Source organism: Ammospiza caudacuta, chromosome 2 (genome assembly GCF_027887145.1).
Source record: "Ammospiza caudacuta isolate bAmmCau1 chromosome 2, bAmmCau1.pri, whole genome shotgun sequence".
NCBI lineage: Eukaryota > Metazoa > Chordata > Aves > Passeriformes > Passerellidae > Ammospiza > Ammospiza caudacuta.
Window position 1 is genome coordinate 45,406,101 of NC_080594.1, and position 17,531 is coordinate 45,423,631.

At 34.2% G+C, this 17,531-nt stretch overlaps 1 protein-coding gene across 1 annotated transcript in view; it reads left to right on the forward strand.

Moving 5' to 3' along the window:
• Nucleotides 1-17,531, forward strand: part of DYNC2H1 (dynein cytoplasmic 2 heavy chain 1) — a 142,836-nt gene that overhangs the window by 20,957 nt on the left and 104,348 nt on the right. The window contains exons 25-48 of the mRNA XM_058800623.1: nt 192-362; nt 544-926; nt 1,672-1,804; nt 1,895-2,012; nt 2,200-2,312; nt 2,401-2,520; nt 2,968-3,118; nt 4,642-4,844; nt 5,302-5,484; nt 5,803-5,985; nt 6,123-6,346; nt 6,978-7,093; nt 7,905-8,104; nt 8,761-9,025; nt 9,358-9,565; nt 9,960-10,089; nt 10,999-11,154; nt 11,775-12,034; nt 12,672-12,918; nt 13,620-13,771; nt 14,266-14,410; nt 15,658-15,760; nt 16,972-17,139; nt 17,260-17,384. Coding sequence (XP_058656606.1) covers nt 192-362; nt 544-926; nt 1,672-1,804; nt 1,895-2,012; nt 2,200-2,312; nt 2,401-2,520; nt 2,968-3,118; nt 4,642-4,844; nt 5,302-5,484; nt 5,803-5,985; nt 6,123-6,346; nt 6,978-7,093; nt 7,905-8,104; nt 8,761-9,025; nt 9,358-9,565; nt 9,960-10,089; nt 10,999-11,154; nt 11,775-12,034; nt 12,672-12,918; nt 13,620-13,771; nt 14,266-14,410; nt 15,658-15,760; nt 16,972-17,139; nt 17,260-17,384 — 4,257 coding nt within the window. The remainder of the gene's footprint in view (nt 1-191; nt 363-543; nt 927-1,671; nt 1,805-1,894; nt 2,013-2,199; nt 2,313-2,400; nt 2,521-2,967; nt 3,119-4,641; nt 4,845-5,301; nt 5,485-5,802; nt 5,986-6,122; nt 6,347-6,977; nt 7,094-7,904; nt 8,105-8,760; nt 9,026-9,357; nt 9,566-9,959; nt 10,090-10,998; nt 11,155-11,774; nt 12,035-12,671; nt 12,919-13,619; nt 13,772-14,265; nt 14,411-15,657; nt 15,761-16,971; nt 17,140-17,259; nt 17,385-17,531) is intronic.

Here is a 17,531-nt window from a genome sequence, read left to right on the forward strand (position 1 = left end):
CATAGACACAGATTTACAGTGAGTTGTCTTCAGAATCATACTCCCAAACTTTAAATTCAGGAACTGGAAAAATTGTACTTCAGTTTAAGAATTTAAATTTTATTTTTATTTGAATGGCATGTCACTCTGTAATCAAAGAGATGCAATTTTCCTAACACCTACATGGTTTTTCCTGTGTGTTTTTTCTATAGATGATAATTCCACTCCTAAAATATGTAAGAGGAGAACATCTTTCTCCAGACCATTGGTTGGATCTCTTTCGTCTTCTGGGTCTTCCCCGAGGCACTACACTTGAGGGGTTGCTATTTGGAGATCTATTAAAAGTGACAGATGCCATTATTGAAAATGCAATGGAGCTTAAGGTATGAATAATATTAAATACAGGATCAATATTTATTTTATAGCTTACTTTATGTGGTATATGTTTTTCCATATGCATATATTTTAAATACTGTAGAAGTAGAATTTGTGTTATATTTTTGAATGGAGAGGTTATTGCAAGCTCTGTAGTTTCATATGAGATCTATTCTTGCTTTTAAATAGGATTTGAATTGTCGAGCTCAAGGTGAAATCACAATCAGAGAAGCATTACGTGAGCTTGAACTCTGGGGAGTTGGAGCTGTCTTTGTGTTAACAGATTATGAAGATAGCCAAGGCAAGACTATCAGGCTTATTAAAGACTGGAAGGACACAGTCAATCAAGTTGGAGATCATCGCTGCCTTCTGCAATCTCTTAAGGACTCCCCGTATTACAAAGGTTTTGAAGATAAAGTGTCCATCTGGGAAAAAAAGCTAGCTGACTTGGATGAGTACCTGCAGAATTTAAACCAAATTCAAAGGAAATGGGTCTATTTGGAACCCATATTTGGTCGTGGAGCTCTCCCCAAAGAACAAGCTCGTTTTAACAGAGTTGATGAAAACTTTAGGTTAGTGTTATGGAATGCAACTTACCTTTTGTAGTATCTTTTGACATGTAGTCTGGAACATTCTTCATAGTGAAAATATATGGAACAATTGGCATATGTATGAACAAAAAGGTCGGTGGCAGGAAGATATATATTCAGAATTCAGAAGATATATATGTGTGATGGCAACATATATTTGAATAAAAGTAGTAATGTTTTCATTTAATGGGGAACATGTGAAGAAGGGAATCTTGAGAAGTATCAAAGATTGTGAGCAAGGCAGGCAAACACAAGGTTAGTCTTAGCAGCAGAACCAGAGGGGATGGAATTGTTTTTTCAAGAATCATGTTGAAGACTATCACTTTGTTCACTAAGAAAGTGACACAGTTTTGGAGGAAACAGATGGTTTATTTGTTCCAAACAAATAAAAAGATAAAAAAGGGAGTAGGTTTTAGAAATATGGAAAAATATGTACCATTATCTGTCTTGGCTTGAGTTGAAATAACTTAAATGGAAATAAAAGTCAAAAAATTAAGTTATCTTGGCTTTGGGTAGAGAAATTTTAGCAGGAAATTGTTCTTAAATTACATTGGAGAGATGTTGAGGTAAATTCTGAAATGTTTCATCATTAATAACAAAATGTAAAAGTTATATATCAGCTGTTTATATTACTTGTTTGTGTGTTATTTTTTTCACATAACTTTATATATATAATATTAAAATTAAAATTATAATTTATTTATGATTTTTTTTTTTTTCTGTCAAGATCCATTATGTCAGATATTAAGAGTGACAATAGGATAACATCACTGAATGCCCGGGCAGGAATAAAAAATACCTTAACTACCATACTTGACCAACTTCAGAGGTGTCAGAAATCTCTGAATGAGTTTTTAGAGGTACAGTGAACATTAATACATTTTTTTATAAAGAGAGTCAGTAAGCTTGGGTTTAAATCAACAAAATTGATTTATTCTGTTTTTATATAGGAAAAGCGCTCAGCATTTCCAAGATTTTATTTTGTTGGAGATGATGATTTATTAGAAATTTTAGGACAGTCTACGAATCCTCTGGTTATTCAGTCTCATCTTAAGAAACTTTTTGCTGGTAATGCTTTAATCTTTATTTGTGAAATTTACTTATTTATGAAACTTACTTATTTACTTATTATTGAGATAAGTGTCTTTGAAGCCATGTAATATGTTGAAGTTCTTCTCTTTCCATGACTAGACACTTAGTAATTAATATTTGACTTTGAGTATATATAACTTTATTGATGTTTTCTGATTAATAGGCATTAATAGTGTGAGCTTTGATGAAGAATTTAAATACATTATTGCCATGAAGTCTGTAGAAGGAGAAACTGTGCCACTTAGAAATAAAGTTCTTCTATCAAATGATGTGGAGGTAAGAAAAATCACATCCTAGTCTAGTTCAAACATCATTGAGATATTAGTTTCTAATATAATTTTGAGGTTTTTTATCTCTTTTTCAGGTGTGGCTAAACAGTTTGGCTTTGGAGATGAAGGAGACCCTGAAAAAAATGTTAATTGACTGTGTTGATGCTGGGAAAAAATCACAAGGTTCAATCGATCCATCACTCTTTCCTTCCCAGGTAGTAGTTGATCCAACAGTGCCACTGTGTAGTCTTAGAATTACAAAATAAGTTATTTTTTTTTAGATTTGGAAGAAAATAACCCAAATCAAGTCCATTTTATTCACTGATCATGTAGTGAAGTCCTTAAAAATATGTGCTCTTACTAAATTCCTTTGCAAAATTTGAAATATTCAAGTCTTTTGCATGGCATTTTGACATACCACTTAATGAAAAAGATTTGCTGTTTTAGATTGTGTTGCAAGTTTAGGCAAAATTTTGCTAGGTTTTTTGATAGCTTTACTTGTTCTTAGGATGAAAGCAAATGTAGAGCTTTGTTTAAAAATTATACAATAAAATATTTTAAATATCAGACATAATAAGCAATTACAAATTAATTGAAAAACTGGTTAATTTTCATATGTGTTCAGTATTTACAAAATATAATTTGAACTTTCTCTTCCAAAGATTCTTTCCTTGGCAGAACAAATTCTGTTCACTGAAGATGTTGAAAGTGCTATCAAAACCCATAATCTGCAACAATTAGAATTAGAACTTACGGCTAAACTGGACCATTATACTAGCATTGGTAGTGACATAGAAGATACTGGGAGTACAGGTATTAAAATGATATTTAATATATAATTCTTTATTATGACTGCAGTTGTGTAGTATTTTACATTGTTTATTTTAAACAGGAAAGTATATAAATGTGTCTCAGTTTGAGTTCACAAAGCTGAGTTACATAAAGTCACCTATTGCAGCCCAGATTAGAGTCATTAATATTTCAAAGTAAACAAAAGGATTTTTATATATATCTTAGAAACTGTCTTGGAGAGTTTATATATTTGGAGACCTCTTTTCTGAACTTTTTTAGTACGTTTCTGTCTTTTAGCTTATGTATCTACTGTTTCACAGGAAGTGGGTAAACAACAGTTGAGGTACGTTGTGTCAAGCCAGTATATTCTGTCCAACTGTGTAGGTTATTCTCTTTTTCTATATTAGACGTCCACATCTGCCTCTGAGCTAATAATTTTGAGTACCTTTGAGTCAAAATAAGCTAGTTATTCTCAAGACATGATTGTTCTAGATCTTACATAGTCTGAATGGGTTAGAATAATTATGCCTTTCAGTGCTTTTTTCTTTTTTTTCATGAGATGTGGGGCTTTGAGTGACTACTTCAGATAAAAAACTCTACACTGCAGGTTAGGTGAGATGGCTTTTATCTTAGGTATAAAAAGACTCGATATGTAGTTGATAATCTTCAACCACATTTGTATAGCTGCTTACTGCATTAAATTTTAGCTTACAATTTGTGAACTGTAAACATCTGATACATTAATTAGAATCAGGATTCATATCACCTACCTCCAGAAGTATGTAAGTGTGTTTCTTTATCTGAGCTCCCTTTCTGTGCTCTTTCTATAGCTGTTTCTGTAGAGAAATTTCCTCAGTTACAGTGTTCATTTCATCTCTTGTATAATACATTATATTTATGCTTTAGTTTGGAAAATAGGTGGGATTTGGAGGTGAGTTGTGATTATTCTCACTTACTTTGATTTAATTCCCATCATGGAATGGTATAGAAACACAGAAACATTGATTTCTTTCAATGAAACTAAATGAAACAATATGCTCTAAGAGTATACTTAATTTACCCAATCTGTTAATGAACTTTCACTCCACATCACCACAATTATTCTGAGTAAAATCTGGAGAGTGTGTGTAGAATGGTTTTGAGATTTTCAACAGGTCACTCAGCAGGCTGAGCCACTGATTGCTGAAGTAGACATGTCTATGTCAGACTCCTGGCATAAATTGCTTTGCAGAAAAGCCTCTCCCTCTCCTTTTTCCTCTCCCCCTCTTCCTCTGTCTCAAATCCCACCTCCCCCCCACCATATAGAGGCAGACAAAGTCGCATCAAAATGACTAAAGTTACATGATTTACATTGTCTGTCAGGATCTTATTTTACGCTTCTTGCTTTAGAAAATAAAAAAAAATTAAAAAACCTTTATATAATTCAAACAAAATCTAATTAAAATCTGCTGATAATAGAAAGCAGCGCAATGAACTTGTGAATTGGTAACGTGTCTTCTTTGCTAAACAAGAGTGATTTTTTCTTTTGTTGTGATTATTTGTAGAATCTGGAATTCTTGAGCTCAAGCTTAAAGCTCTGATTCTTGATATCATTCATAACATTGATGTGGTGAAGCAGCTGAATCAAGCTGAGGTTCACAGTGTTGAAGACTGGGCATGGAAGAAGCAGCTGAGATTTTATATGAATGACCAAAAATGTTACGTTCAGATGGTAGATGCTGAACTCCAATATACTTATGAATATCAGGTGTGATATTTTTACATAGTGGCTTTTATGTATGAGTAAAACACTTACTCATTTCATACATGCGGCTGATTGTCTCCGACCTGTTGTCATTTTTCTAAACTTTATTATGTCCTTAACATGCTATTTCATAGATAATATTGAGAGGGTAATAATTTTCATTTCTAATGCTGATGGGGTAAATATAAATTGTATCAAGTTATCATCTACATATTTTTTAATATGCTTGTTTTTATATATCGAATGCTGTTTCATATGTAGTTGTGAAAAAAATTAAACTATACATTGGCATTTGATATAAAACCAGGACAGCTTTGTAAACAAATTCATATTCTTAATGACACAGAAGTTTTGGCTGTTGCTTTATATTATCAAATTAATTACTTATGATAAAATAAAAGTAACTAAATTGCCAGTATTTTCTGTCTACCAATCAATATAATCTGTTTTGTTTCTGCAGGGGATTTCCCCAAAACTTGTTTATACACCTTTGACAGATAAGTGTTACCTAACTCTTACTCAGGCCATGAAGATGGGCCTTGGAGGAAATCCCTATGGTCCAGCTGGAACTGGGAAAACAGAATCAGTAAAAGCCTTGGGTGGGATTCTTGGAAGACAAGTATTGGTCTTTAATTGTGATGAGGTGAATATGGTTTTGTTTAATTTAGGAAATGGATATCTACATGCATACTTCATAAAGCAATATTATATTCCATAAATAATATTAAAATTATAATATTAATCGTTATTGTTGTTGTTATTATTATTAGTAGTAGTACTTGTTGTAGTTGTAGTAGTAGTAGTTTTATTGAAATTATTATGGAAATTATTCTAAATGGTTTGTCAGTTGCCATTAGAAATTTGTGGATGTTTTCAGGGACCTGCTTTTTAGTGGATGGGAAGACATTCTTTTATATTTTCTTGTTATTTGAATTTTGACAACATTCTTTTCAATTTCAAGGGCATCGATGTGAAGTCAATGGGACGCATATTTGTGGGCTTAGTGAAGTGTGGTGCCTGGGGATGTTTTGATGAATTCAATAGGCTTGAGGAAGCTGTATTGTCTGCAGTATCCATGCAGGTTCAGACTATTCAACATGCATTGAAGAAACACAGTCCTGTATGTGACATGCTTGGCAAAAAGGTACAGCAAATCTTAATTATCTTGTTCACATTGGCCACATTTAAAAACTGACTACTGTAACTAAACATGGTCCACCCAGCATTTCTCAGTGCTGTTTCATCTGACAACATATCATTACAATGCACTTCTAATGCTAGGTTGAAATGGATCCGAATTCTGGAATTTTTATCACGCTGAATCCTGCTGGAAAAGGTTATGGAGGAAGACAAAAGCTGCCCGATAACCTCAAGCAACTTTTCAGGCCAGTTGCCATGACTCATCCAGACAATGAACTCATTGCAGAAGTTATATTGTATTCAGAAGGCTTTAAGGATGCTAAAATACTGGGTAGAAAATTAGTGGCTATTTTTAATCTAGCAAGGTAAGCTGTCACCCCCCCACCTCTCCCTTCCTTAGTAAAGTTACCTTTCTAACTTTCTTCCCTTGTAGCTCTTAAATCTAAGTGGTTTACCATGCAAATCTCTGTACAGATACTTGTCCTGGTTTGAAAAGGAAGTGGGTTTTTGGGATGCTGTGGTCATCAGTATTTTAACTTTATAAGTTAAAATACTGCAATATATTGGGAGGTTGAGATGTGAAAATATCTTCAATTCAGTTACAATCTCAAGGGAGCAAATTACTGCTTTCCTAGTATCTCACTAAATATAAATGTGAAGATATGAATGCTGACAAGCATTGTGTTGTATTGAACTCTAAAAACTGTTGAAATACAAGTGCCTGTTTGGTTAAAACTATGTGCATTAGAGAGTACAAAGATCAGAAGTTATAGTGAATGCTGTTAGGGCCAGTAATAAGTACGTGTTGAATATAACCCCTCTTAAAATTCCAGAGTGTCATTGCTCTATTTCTGAGATGCATTTCAGATGGAAGTACAAATATGTGACAGTTTCTTTTTTGATCAAACCTGTATTATAAGTGTGTTCATTCACCAACCCAAAATTTCAGCTGTTGTCACCTACAGCTTATTGCAATATTGTTATGTTTAAATTCAGAGAGCTTCTGACACCACAGCAGCACTATGATTGGGGTTTACGAGCACTGAAGACTGTTTTGAGAGGCTGTGGCAGTCTTCTTCATCAGCTGAAGAAAAGTGATGCAAAGCAAGAAGGTAAGACTGACCATACCTAATTTTGATTCTTTGGAATCATATACCATTATAATTCACTTGAGCTTTCTTGTTCACTGGAGTTTTATAAAGCCATGGCTTGTATCTCTAGGTAATTTAGGAAAGAAAAAATATCTATGAAAGCCCACCTTCACCAGGAGATCACAAAAGATTTGTTGTATTCTAGATTGAGCTTTTATGTGATGATAAGAACATAGATTACAGGGCTACATTTGGGAATCATTTAAAATGATTCTCAAACTCTTGTTTTCACTTGTCTCAGGACAGGAAAGTTGATCTTCTGATGCTGTCAGTATTCATTAGTTATCAGACCATTTTGTCTCTGAGTTTTGCAGAGTTATCACATGGCACTAGATTCAGATTGGTAGACAGACAAATATAAGGATAGGGAGGAATGATAGAAATATATTGGCCTAGACTGAGTCACTGCATTTTTAAAAGATTTTTTAAGTTATCGTTTAGATATTAAATGAGAGGGAATTAAAGAGTGTGGAATGGATGAGCATTTCACATCTTTAGAAGACAGCTACTGCTTTCTATTTGCTTAACCAGCATGTATCTGAAAGTTTACAGATTTTGACATAACAAATGGTTTGCATCTGACCAGCATCATAGCCACCTCATATCTGTATAGAATGCATTTCTGGACATATATTGTACTTACAATACCTGACTTGCAAGTAGAATGGTATATGAACTGGAATTCTGAAATCTATCCTCCAATTCTACTTTCAATGTATGAGCAGTGTTGACACAGCTTAAACTGATCTGTTTTCTTTGTTTTTCTTTCCAGTTAATGAAAGTCACATAGTGGTTCAAGCTTTGCGACTGAACACCACATCAAAGCTTACATTTGCAGACTGCACTCGTTTTGATGAGCTGGTTAAAGATGTATTTCCTGGCACTGATTCTAAAGATGTGGAATATGCTGAGTTAACTGCAGCTTTACAACAAGTCTTTGAGGAGGCAAACTTGGAAATTATAAGCACACAGGTAAACATCAACTACAGCAACAAAACAGCATTATTTTGATTCATATTACATTCATTTAACAAGTTTCTGGGTTTTTTTGAAGAACTCTTTATAAAAAAGTGAGAATAACTGGTTGTTAGATTCTATTTACATGTATACAAAAAATTACATGTGTGTTCGAAGCACTGTAGATCAGTTATGTAATTCAAAGAAAAATAGTGAAAGAAAAATCAAGATGTGAACATGTGACACACAGTTTCATTCAAGCCAGATACAAATGCCAATGAATATTTTGGACAATGAAAGACATGAAATATGTGAATATTTGATTTTCACAAGCAGTTCTCTGCCTTGTTTTTATTTATTGTAGAACTGGATGAAATTTTGTGACTGAAGATTTGTTAAATTCTCATTAAAAATATGCTGGAAGATAGCTTTTGTATCTTCCAGCATATTTTTATATTAGCAATTTAGTGAAATGCTCCTAACGTGTAAAATAAATTTCTTCATAAACCATAGTATCATAATTCTAAATATATCTGCTATTATCTATTATTAAAAACCCCCAAAATTATAGAAAGTATCTGCATGCAAAGTAAATCTCAGAAATACTGTAAAGGAACATGTTTCATTTAGCTTTACAGTTTCGCATAGCCATTATCTCTTTCATTGTCTAGATCAAGAAGGCCTTGGAGTTATATGAACAACTGCGTCAAAGAATGGGTGTAGTTATCGTAGGCCCCAGTGGTGGAGGTAAATCGACGCTCTGGCGGATGTTGAAGGCAGCCCTTGGTAAAACTGGCAGAGTGGTGAAGCAGTACACAATGAATCCCAAAGCCATGCCCCGGCATCAGCTGCTGGGCCGCATTGACATGGATACCAGGGAGTGGTCTGACGGAGTGCTTACAAACAGTGCTCGGCAAATGGTGCGAGAGCCCCGAGGTATGTCTGAGAGGGGCTTGTGGGTGTTAGACTGAAATTACTGAAATCGTTCCTTTTCAAGTACTTCTTCATGTTGTGGTATTGTTTGTGGATAGCATAAGGCAAGGAAAACTTCTAGTAACAATTGTAGCCAAATGCCTCAGTACATTCTTTGCAAATTTTGTTATAAGAAAACAAAATAGGCAGCAGAAGGTAAAGCATGTGAGGAGTATCTTCATAGAAATGTAAGTCGTAATGAAGAAAGAATAATAAATAATATTAAGATAGCAAGCGGTGATATTTTTTAACTAGTTTTCTTGGGTTTGATATTTTATTTTTCTGTCTGGAAATAGATGTTACTTCATGGATAATTTGTGATGGTGATATTGATCCTGAATGGATTGAATCTTTGAATTCTGTTTTGGATGACAACAAATTGTTGACTATGCCCAGTGGAGAAAGAGTTCAGTTTGGTTCAAATGTCAACTTTATATTTGAAACTCACGACCTTAGCTGTGCTTCTCCTGCTACAATATCTCGAATGGGAATGATCTTTCTCAGGTAAGCCAGAAGAGCATTCCATACTTATAAAGTAAGCAAATATGTACTACTTTTCTTGAAAGGTATGCTCAAGTGAAGGGAGCATCTGATTAGTTGCTTACAATTAGGAAGTAAATCACTGGGGAAGTTTCTTTAGGTTGCGTATCCCTTCTGTGGTGTTTGTTATAAACTTTTGACTGAAATATCTCTATAGATTTTTTCTAAAATCTATAGATTTTTTCTAAAAGACACTTTAAATTCTTCACTGGAAAGCCCAATATTATTTAAATATTGGTTAGAAATTATTAAAGTATTTTACTAGACTTTTTCTGGTATTTTGTTGTTCTTTTAAAACAATCTATCTAAAGACATTGGTGTCTTGTATTTATCTGAATCTTGTTTTGTTTTGACTTAGTGATGAAGATACAGATCTTAATGCTCTAATAAAGTCTTGGATAAGAAGTCAGCCTGAAGAATACAGATGCAACCTTGAAAATTGGATTGGGGACTATTTTGAAAAGGCTTTAAACTGGGTTGTAAAGAAGGTTAGTAAATGAATACTTAATCAAATTTCAGCTTCTGTTAAGTATGATTCATTTTTCTAGTTTAGCACTAAATGAATAATTCAGATTAATTTTTGAACTGTAATTAAAAAAAAAAATCTCAGCACTTTTTAGATAGAATTATAGAATTGTAGAATATCCTGAGTTGGAAGGGACCCACAAGGATCACTGGATTCCAATTCCTGGCCCTGCACAGGACCACCCCAAGAATCAAACCATGCACCTGCAAGCATTGTCCAAACCCTTCTTGTACTCTGGCAGGCTTGGTGCTGTGACCACATTAATTCTGCTTCCCAGACTTCCCTTCTGGAGGAGTTGAATTTGCATTGATCAAGTAGCTTATGTGCTGAAAATATTTTTTAGGAGACTTCCCCACTGCTATGGCCAGTGTGCTAGTGTTTAACAGATGTGCATTATCTCCTCATGGGGAACATACATGGTCCTGTTGTGTTCTTCTAATTATTTTTCCTCCTAGTTCTTTTACCCATGGCATTTTTTTGACTTTTAAAGTATCAAAGTAAAAGCCATGGCATTGTTCCTGAGGCTGCAAATTCCCTTTGGTGCCAAAGAGAAAAATCCATAAATAATCTGTTCAAAAGGAAGATTTCCAGTGTACAGTTATGTTTATTCTTTATAGATTCTCAAAATCTGTGAGGAAAGTTCTGATTGCTTATCCTAAATTACATTAACTTATAGTCTGGAATTAAAACCACTATATCATTGTTTAGAAATAATTTAATGTCAAGTGAATTTTCTAGAACAATAGCAGTGTTGAGATCTTACCTCATTTGCATAAATGTCAAAAAGCAATGAGTAACAAAAGCATGCTAGCAATACATCACATTTGCATTGAGGAATATATTTACATCTACTATAAATTTCAATTTACAGAATGACTTTGTAGTGGAAACAAGTTTAGTTGGAACTGTGATGAATGGGCTGTCTCATCTTCATGGAAGCACTGATCGTCGACAGTTTATTATTAACTTGTTACGTGGTCTTGGTGGCAATCTCAACATGAAATCACGACAAGAATTTGCAAAAGAGGTAATCTCTGTGCTCTAATTTGATTTTGATTTGTGTAATCTGTAGGGAAAAACCTGAGAAGTGAAGGAATGTTTTATGTGTCTCTGATAGATTGCAACCATCCCAGATAGCAATCCTTTGGTCCTGCACCAAGAGACAGTGAAATGCCTTTGTCCATACTGCTTAGTTCTAGGACTCACTGCAGCAGACTGTGTTTGTCTATATGTATTGTATATGTAATTCAGATTTATTTTTGTGAGTTTTTTTTCTGTTCAGAATACTTGAAATAGAAACAGGACTCTACCTCTTCCTCATCAGGGACATATTCTTGGGTATTCTTCTTATTAGGATGCCTAATATAAAAAAGAATTAAAGCTTTTCTAAATACAATTTATTTTAATTTCCTTATATTATGAAAAGTGGAAGAGTAATATATTATTGTTTAGTTAAGGACTTAATCATAAAGTATATGCATGATATTAATTAATTTTCAAAGGCAGTCTCAAACTATCAAATCGAAGAATTATATGTTTGATTTTACGTAAATATTCTTTGAACATTCTTTAGACTAGCTTGAAATGGTAGATCTTGTTGTTAGGAATCTGGATTTAACTGAAACTTTGTTTGTATTTTTTTTAAAGATCTTCAGTTGGGCGCAAGAGTCTCCTCCTGATCCAAGGAAGCCCCTGGACACATATTATGACACTGACACTGGAGAGCTAATGCTGTATCAGCTGAAAAAACCTATAAACTTAACAGCTGATGACTTCAGTAATCACCAAACACTTCCTGTCATCCAAACCCCTGACATGCAGAGAGGTTTAGATTACTTTAAACCGTGGCTAGATATTAATAATAAGCAGCCATTTCTTCTTGTTGGTCCTGAAGGATGCGGAAAGGGGTAAAAATAATTTCTACTTTAAGTAAAATGTACTTCCAGTTGTTTGACAGAATCTGTAGGTTTTTTATAATGCTTTTATCATATGACTTTCTGATAGAATATGACTGGTTTAGGTCATTAATTAAAAAAACCTTATGTAGTGCAAGTAAGTAAATTATGAAGCTCTACAGAGACATTTCATAGTGTCACACTGCATCCAAGATATCTGAATGTAGCTTGTAGGTATGAAACAGGATCTTTGGAAAACCAACTCTCATGGAGCAGCAGCTTAGAGGCACATGATATCCAGTCTCGTTTCAAGAGGCTCTAGATGCCATGTGCAGGCAACTCAATTTAGCACGTCCTGTTGCCTTTGTTAGATTCCTTATTTAGATGGTTTGAGTCACTAAACCAAGGTATTGAATTACCTATTTGTTTTGTGTAGGGTATACACTACACTTCCATTGAATTTTGTGAATGGAAAATGTTAACAGTTTTAAAGGCAAGAATCCTGAATTCAGCAAACTTCATGTTCCACCTCTTCCATTAATATAGGATGGAGTATATGCATGTTAATTCAAAAACTATAAAATATCTTTGAATACACAGCATTTTAATTTATTTATGCCTAAATGTATGTACCTGTTTGGTTTTCTAGGATGCTGCTTCACTATGCATTTTCTCAGCTCCGCTCCACTCAGATTGCCACTGTTCACTGCAGTGCACAGACTACTTCTCAACATCTTCTACAGAAATTAAGTCAGACTTGCATTGTAATCAGCACAAACACTGGGCGAGTGTACAGACCAAAGGACTGTGAAAGGCTTGTTTTGTACTTAAAAGACATAAATCTACCCAAACCTGATAAATGGGGAACAAGTACTCTCGTGGCTTTTCTGCAGCAGGTGAATACTTATGTCTGTTATTTATAAAGAGACTCAAGTATACTGGATATAATTTAGCATATGTAGTAAATACCTACGTTGATTAATTTCAGTGTTAAAATACTGCATCCTGTATTGGCATTGGTTTTGTTTGTGCTTTAGTAGACTGTGCAGGTGTCAGCCAGAAATAAGATACCATTTTTGTTTGGCTGATATTTATAAACAAATAAAGGCAGCACTCATCTCAATGAGTTACAGTGCAGTAGACATATGAATGATAAGAAGATTGCCAGGAGCAGTCAGCATGGATTCACCAGGGACAAGTCTTGCTTGATGTGGGGAAGAGAGTGAATATAGTCTACCTGGACTTCACTGAGACCATTGATGCTGTCTCCCAAAAGATTCTCACAAGAAAAGCTGTTGATACAGGCTACATAAGCACATGGTGAGGTGGGTTGGAAGCTGGCTAAAGAGCCAGGCCCAAAGGGTGATTGTCAGTGGTACAGAGTCTATTTGGAAGCTGTGATCTGTTTTAACATCTTCATTAATGATAGGGAAATGGAGTCCTGCAAATGTGCAGATGACAAAATTATAAGGAGTAAGATGCCTCAGGCAGTTAAGAAAGCATAAATAATGGTATATTTCTCACTTTTTATTATATTTTCTTTTGTATGATACTCTGTTGACTTTCCTTTAAAGAAGTATTTATTTGATTATCTAAGGTTCTTACATATCAAGGATTTTATGATGAAAATCTGGAATGGGTTGGTTTAGAAAACATCCAAATTGTGGCTTCCATGTCAGCTGGAGGAACGTTAGGAAGACATAAACTTACCTCCAGATTTACCTCTATTGTTCGTCTCTGTGCAATTGAGTAAGTACATGTAAATTAATCAAACTCTCAGAACTCAGATTCAGCCTCTCTTTATAAGGACCTCTTGTCAATTTAGTCTTTACAAAGATGTGGCTCTTCCAGTCTTTCATTTTTTCTCACAGTTTGTGATTGTTAGATTTGATGCTATTTGGTGCCTGAGAGTCCAACTACAGGTGCCTATTGGTAGTGAAGTGTTTGAAAGATGTTTCCTGTTGGATAATTTTGCTTGCAGTAAACTGCTTTCTGCAGCTTTATGTTAAGGTGGTATTTGGTTATAAAGTTAGAGAAATTGAAGTTTATTTATTTAAGTGTGACCATACCAACAGATGTACTTAGAAAATTTCATTGAGTGGCCTAATTCAATAAAATTATGATTTTTCTTAGCTGCTGGATGGAAATGCTATTCAATGAAATTTTTCAGTAATTATATAAGTTTAACTCAGTTTTAGTTATGCAGAAAAAGTCCATAATGACTAGATTTTTTCCCTTTTTAGCTATCCAGAAAGAGAACAATTGCAAACTATTTATAGTGCCTACCTGGAACCTGTACTACAGAAAAACCTAAAGAATCACCCTGTTTGGGGTTCTTTACCAAAAATACATCAGCTAGCAGGATCTATGGTTCAGGTCTATCAACAGGTATGGAAACCTTTTTTTTTTCTTCAAGGAGATGGAGTTCAGATATTTTATTACAAATAATAAGCTTTTGATATTAACAAGCAAGTAAAAAGTTTTATCAGTATTAAAATCTAAGTTTATATCTTTTTAATAAAGCTGATATCAATTTTGGAACTTCTTATTTTCAGAAAATCTTAGGTATTAGAAGCAAGCAGAGTAAGCAATAAGTGCTGTTGCTTTCCCACAGATTCGTTTTAGGATTTTGGCTCACATCTTAACACTTCTGTACTTTTTGTTTCTGGTTTATAAAATGTGGATAGTAGTGTTTTAGTACTTAATGGATGAGGAGACAGTCAGTGCCACAGATGATGTGTGTCGAGTTGTTACGGATGCTGTTATGAACACAGAAGGAGATATGAGGGTGGCATCCTTTACAAACATCAAGGACTACCTACTACAATGGTACACTGTTAAAAGCAGGTGTTTACAACTGGACACAAATTCATTTTAGCCTCCCACTTGAAATTTTAAGAACTTTTGTCTAGCAAAATGCTTAACTGCTTGTTTTTCTTAATCAGTACATAGCCTTACTAGGGAAGGTGCTGTGTGGTGCTGCTGTAGAATGTATGAACATCCCCATCCAGGCAGAAGCATGATATAGACAGACTTGATCCTTTTGACTATGATGTGGGCTCAGTCACTGGCTGGCATTCACCTCCTAGCAGGAGTTTCATGACATTATCGATGTATTCCAATTACATTATTGATGTATTCCAAGAAATATGAGTTGAAGTCTCATTACACTGTGATCAAATAACTGATAAAAGCAGTTATTCCTTGAATTAAAGATGTACTTAGAATATCCTCTCTGGGAGAAGAGTAAGTATGAAGTATTTTGTAGTGAGAAAATATTACTAATTTAGGTAGGTTTTAGTGAGAAAATGTTAATAATTTAGGTAGGTTTTTATTACATTTCAGTATTGCCTTTATGTTTCATATTTGGTATTGTTTAAAAAATTATGTATTTTGTCTAATAATACTGCACTAACAGTCCTAGGTGAGATGTGCAGTTGTTTCCATCACAAAATGGAACAGAAAAAATGTTCTGAGGAAAATCTTTCATGGTCAGAAAACAAGATTTAAACAAGGAGTACATTCATACAATATCTAAATGTTCACCAACTAGAAAACTAATCTATCTGGTACCTTAGAAAACTACTTTAAATTTTACAATATCATTTTTTCCTTTCCTTAACTCCCATTTTTAGGTACGAGCAAAATTCACAGTTGATGATCACAGTCATTACCTTTTTACACCATGTATTCTTACTCAGTGGGTTCTTGGTTTATTCAGATATGATTTAGAAGGTGGTAAGTCACTTGTTTGGTTTTCATTAATAAAGTAGTTTTAAAATGGGCTAGATTATCATTGGTGTCAGTCTTACTGTTGGCTCCACATTCATCTTTTTAAACTGTGAACTGTCTGTAACTCAATGGAGGGAAAAAATGCCTGACAGTTCATTCCATAATATAAGAGTAAACAAGTTAAAAAAAAAAATACAACAATGTTTTAAAATACGTGTGGGAGCTATTTATGGTTTAAGGGAAGTTAATGGTTTGGGACTGCATTCCTACTATGGGAATTTGAACTGTGCCCCCTACTCTTCACTGTTTTGTTCTGTGGTTTTTTGTGTTTTGTGTTGAGGTTTTTTTGAGCATATGTGTTGTTTTCTGTGTTCCCAGAGCCTTGCCTCATGCTTGTCCTGCTGTACCTGGTTGTATAAACCTGGTTTATACACATACTTCATAGGCTGCTTTCTAATCTTGTTTTTGTCTCTGAAATTGGTATTATTACTACATCACAAGAAATTACTCATTATGTTTTAGCTCTTACATTCATTAGAAGGTTGCATAGAGGGCTGCTTAAAGAGGATAAAAGTGATAAGAATGCTGTGCTCCCTTTCCATTTATTTTCTGGGATCATGAGATGGTAGATGCAGCCTTAATGATGTCAGAAAAGCTGTACTGACAATCAATGGATGGGTAATCTTAGCTGATTTAAGGACTTCTTAGTTGTATCTAACATTGACATGTGCCTGTGCTTTTCCAGTGATGAAGGCTTGTTATTTACTCACCTTCCTTTTGTGAGGAGTATTTAAGATTTGGAGTCTCTATTGGCATTTTCTAATACAGACTGTTTTGGGTATTTACTATTATTTTAGTATTTGTTATCAGTCTTTCTCTTCATTTTAGAAATGTCTTCTGGCTTTTCTTGGTTTCATTGCCTGGAAAACTGACTTTTAATTTTAACTTTGAGTGCAACACCTTGTTCAGTTTTGTTAAAAGCTGACACATGTTTTAATAGAGAGAACTTGTTTTAATAGAATATATTTCATTTTATCTTGTAATGATCCATAAAGAAATTATTAAAAAGCACTTCATAATATTTACTTTTTCTCTTATTTCTTCCTTACCGATGCTCTCCTGCTGGTATGTTATCATTTTCAATTTCATATTTTAAAGTAGAAAATTGAAAATTTATTATAAAAATATGAAATTAATTCTCTCATTAAATTTTGTAGGTTCATTGATACACACTGCAGACTTTGTATTGGAAGTTCTTGCTTATGAGGCACGCTGCTTGTTCCGTGACAGAATTGTTGGCACAAAAGAACTTCAAGTATTTGATAACATTTTGACCAATGTGTTTCAAGATGATTGGGGCTCAAATGTTCTGGAAAATATGGCAGGTAAGCCATTTGAAGCATACCACACAAACCTGAAACATTTGTTTAGGAAATGCCTAGTCAAGTTAGATAGCATATGAGTTGAACATCCGAAGTTTCAAAAGTTTTCTTTTTTTCCCACAGATACCTTTTATGTAACTTGGGGAGCTTGTCAAGAGGCATTCATCACTCCGGGCCAGGCACTACCACCACATGGGAGGCCACTTGGCAGACTAAACTCAACAGACCTGAAAGATGTTATTCAAAAAGTGAGGCGTGATTAAAGAATATACACAGCAATGATTCTAGACAGTTTTGTCTAAGAGTAACATGCAAGCAACAAGGCTTATGGTGGGGGCTGCTTCCTGTTCAAGGCATCACTTTTTGCATTTGATGAAGGGAAGACTTGTGGTGTT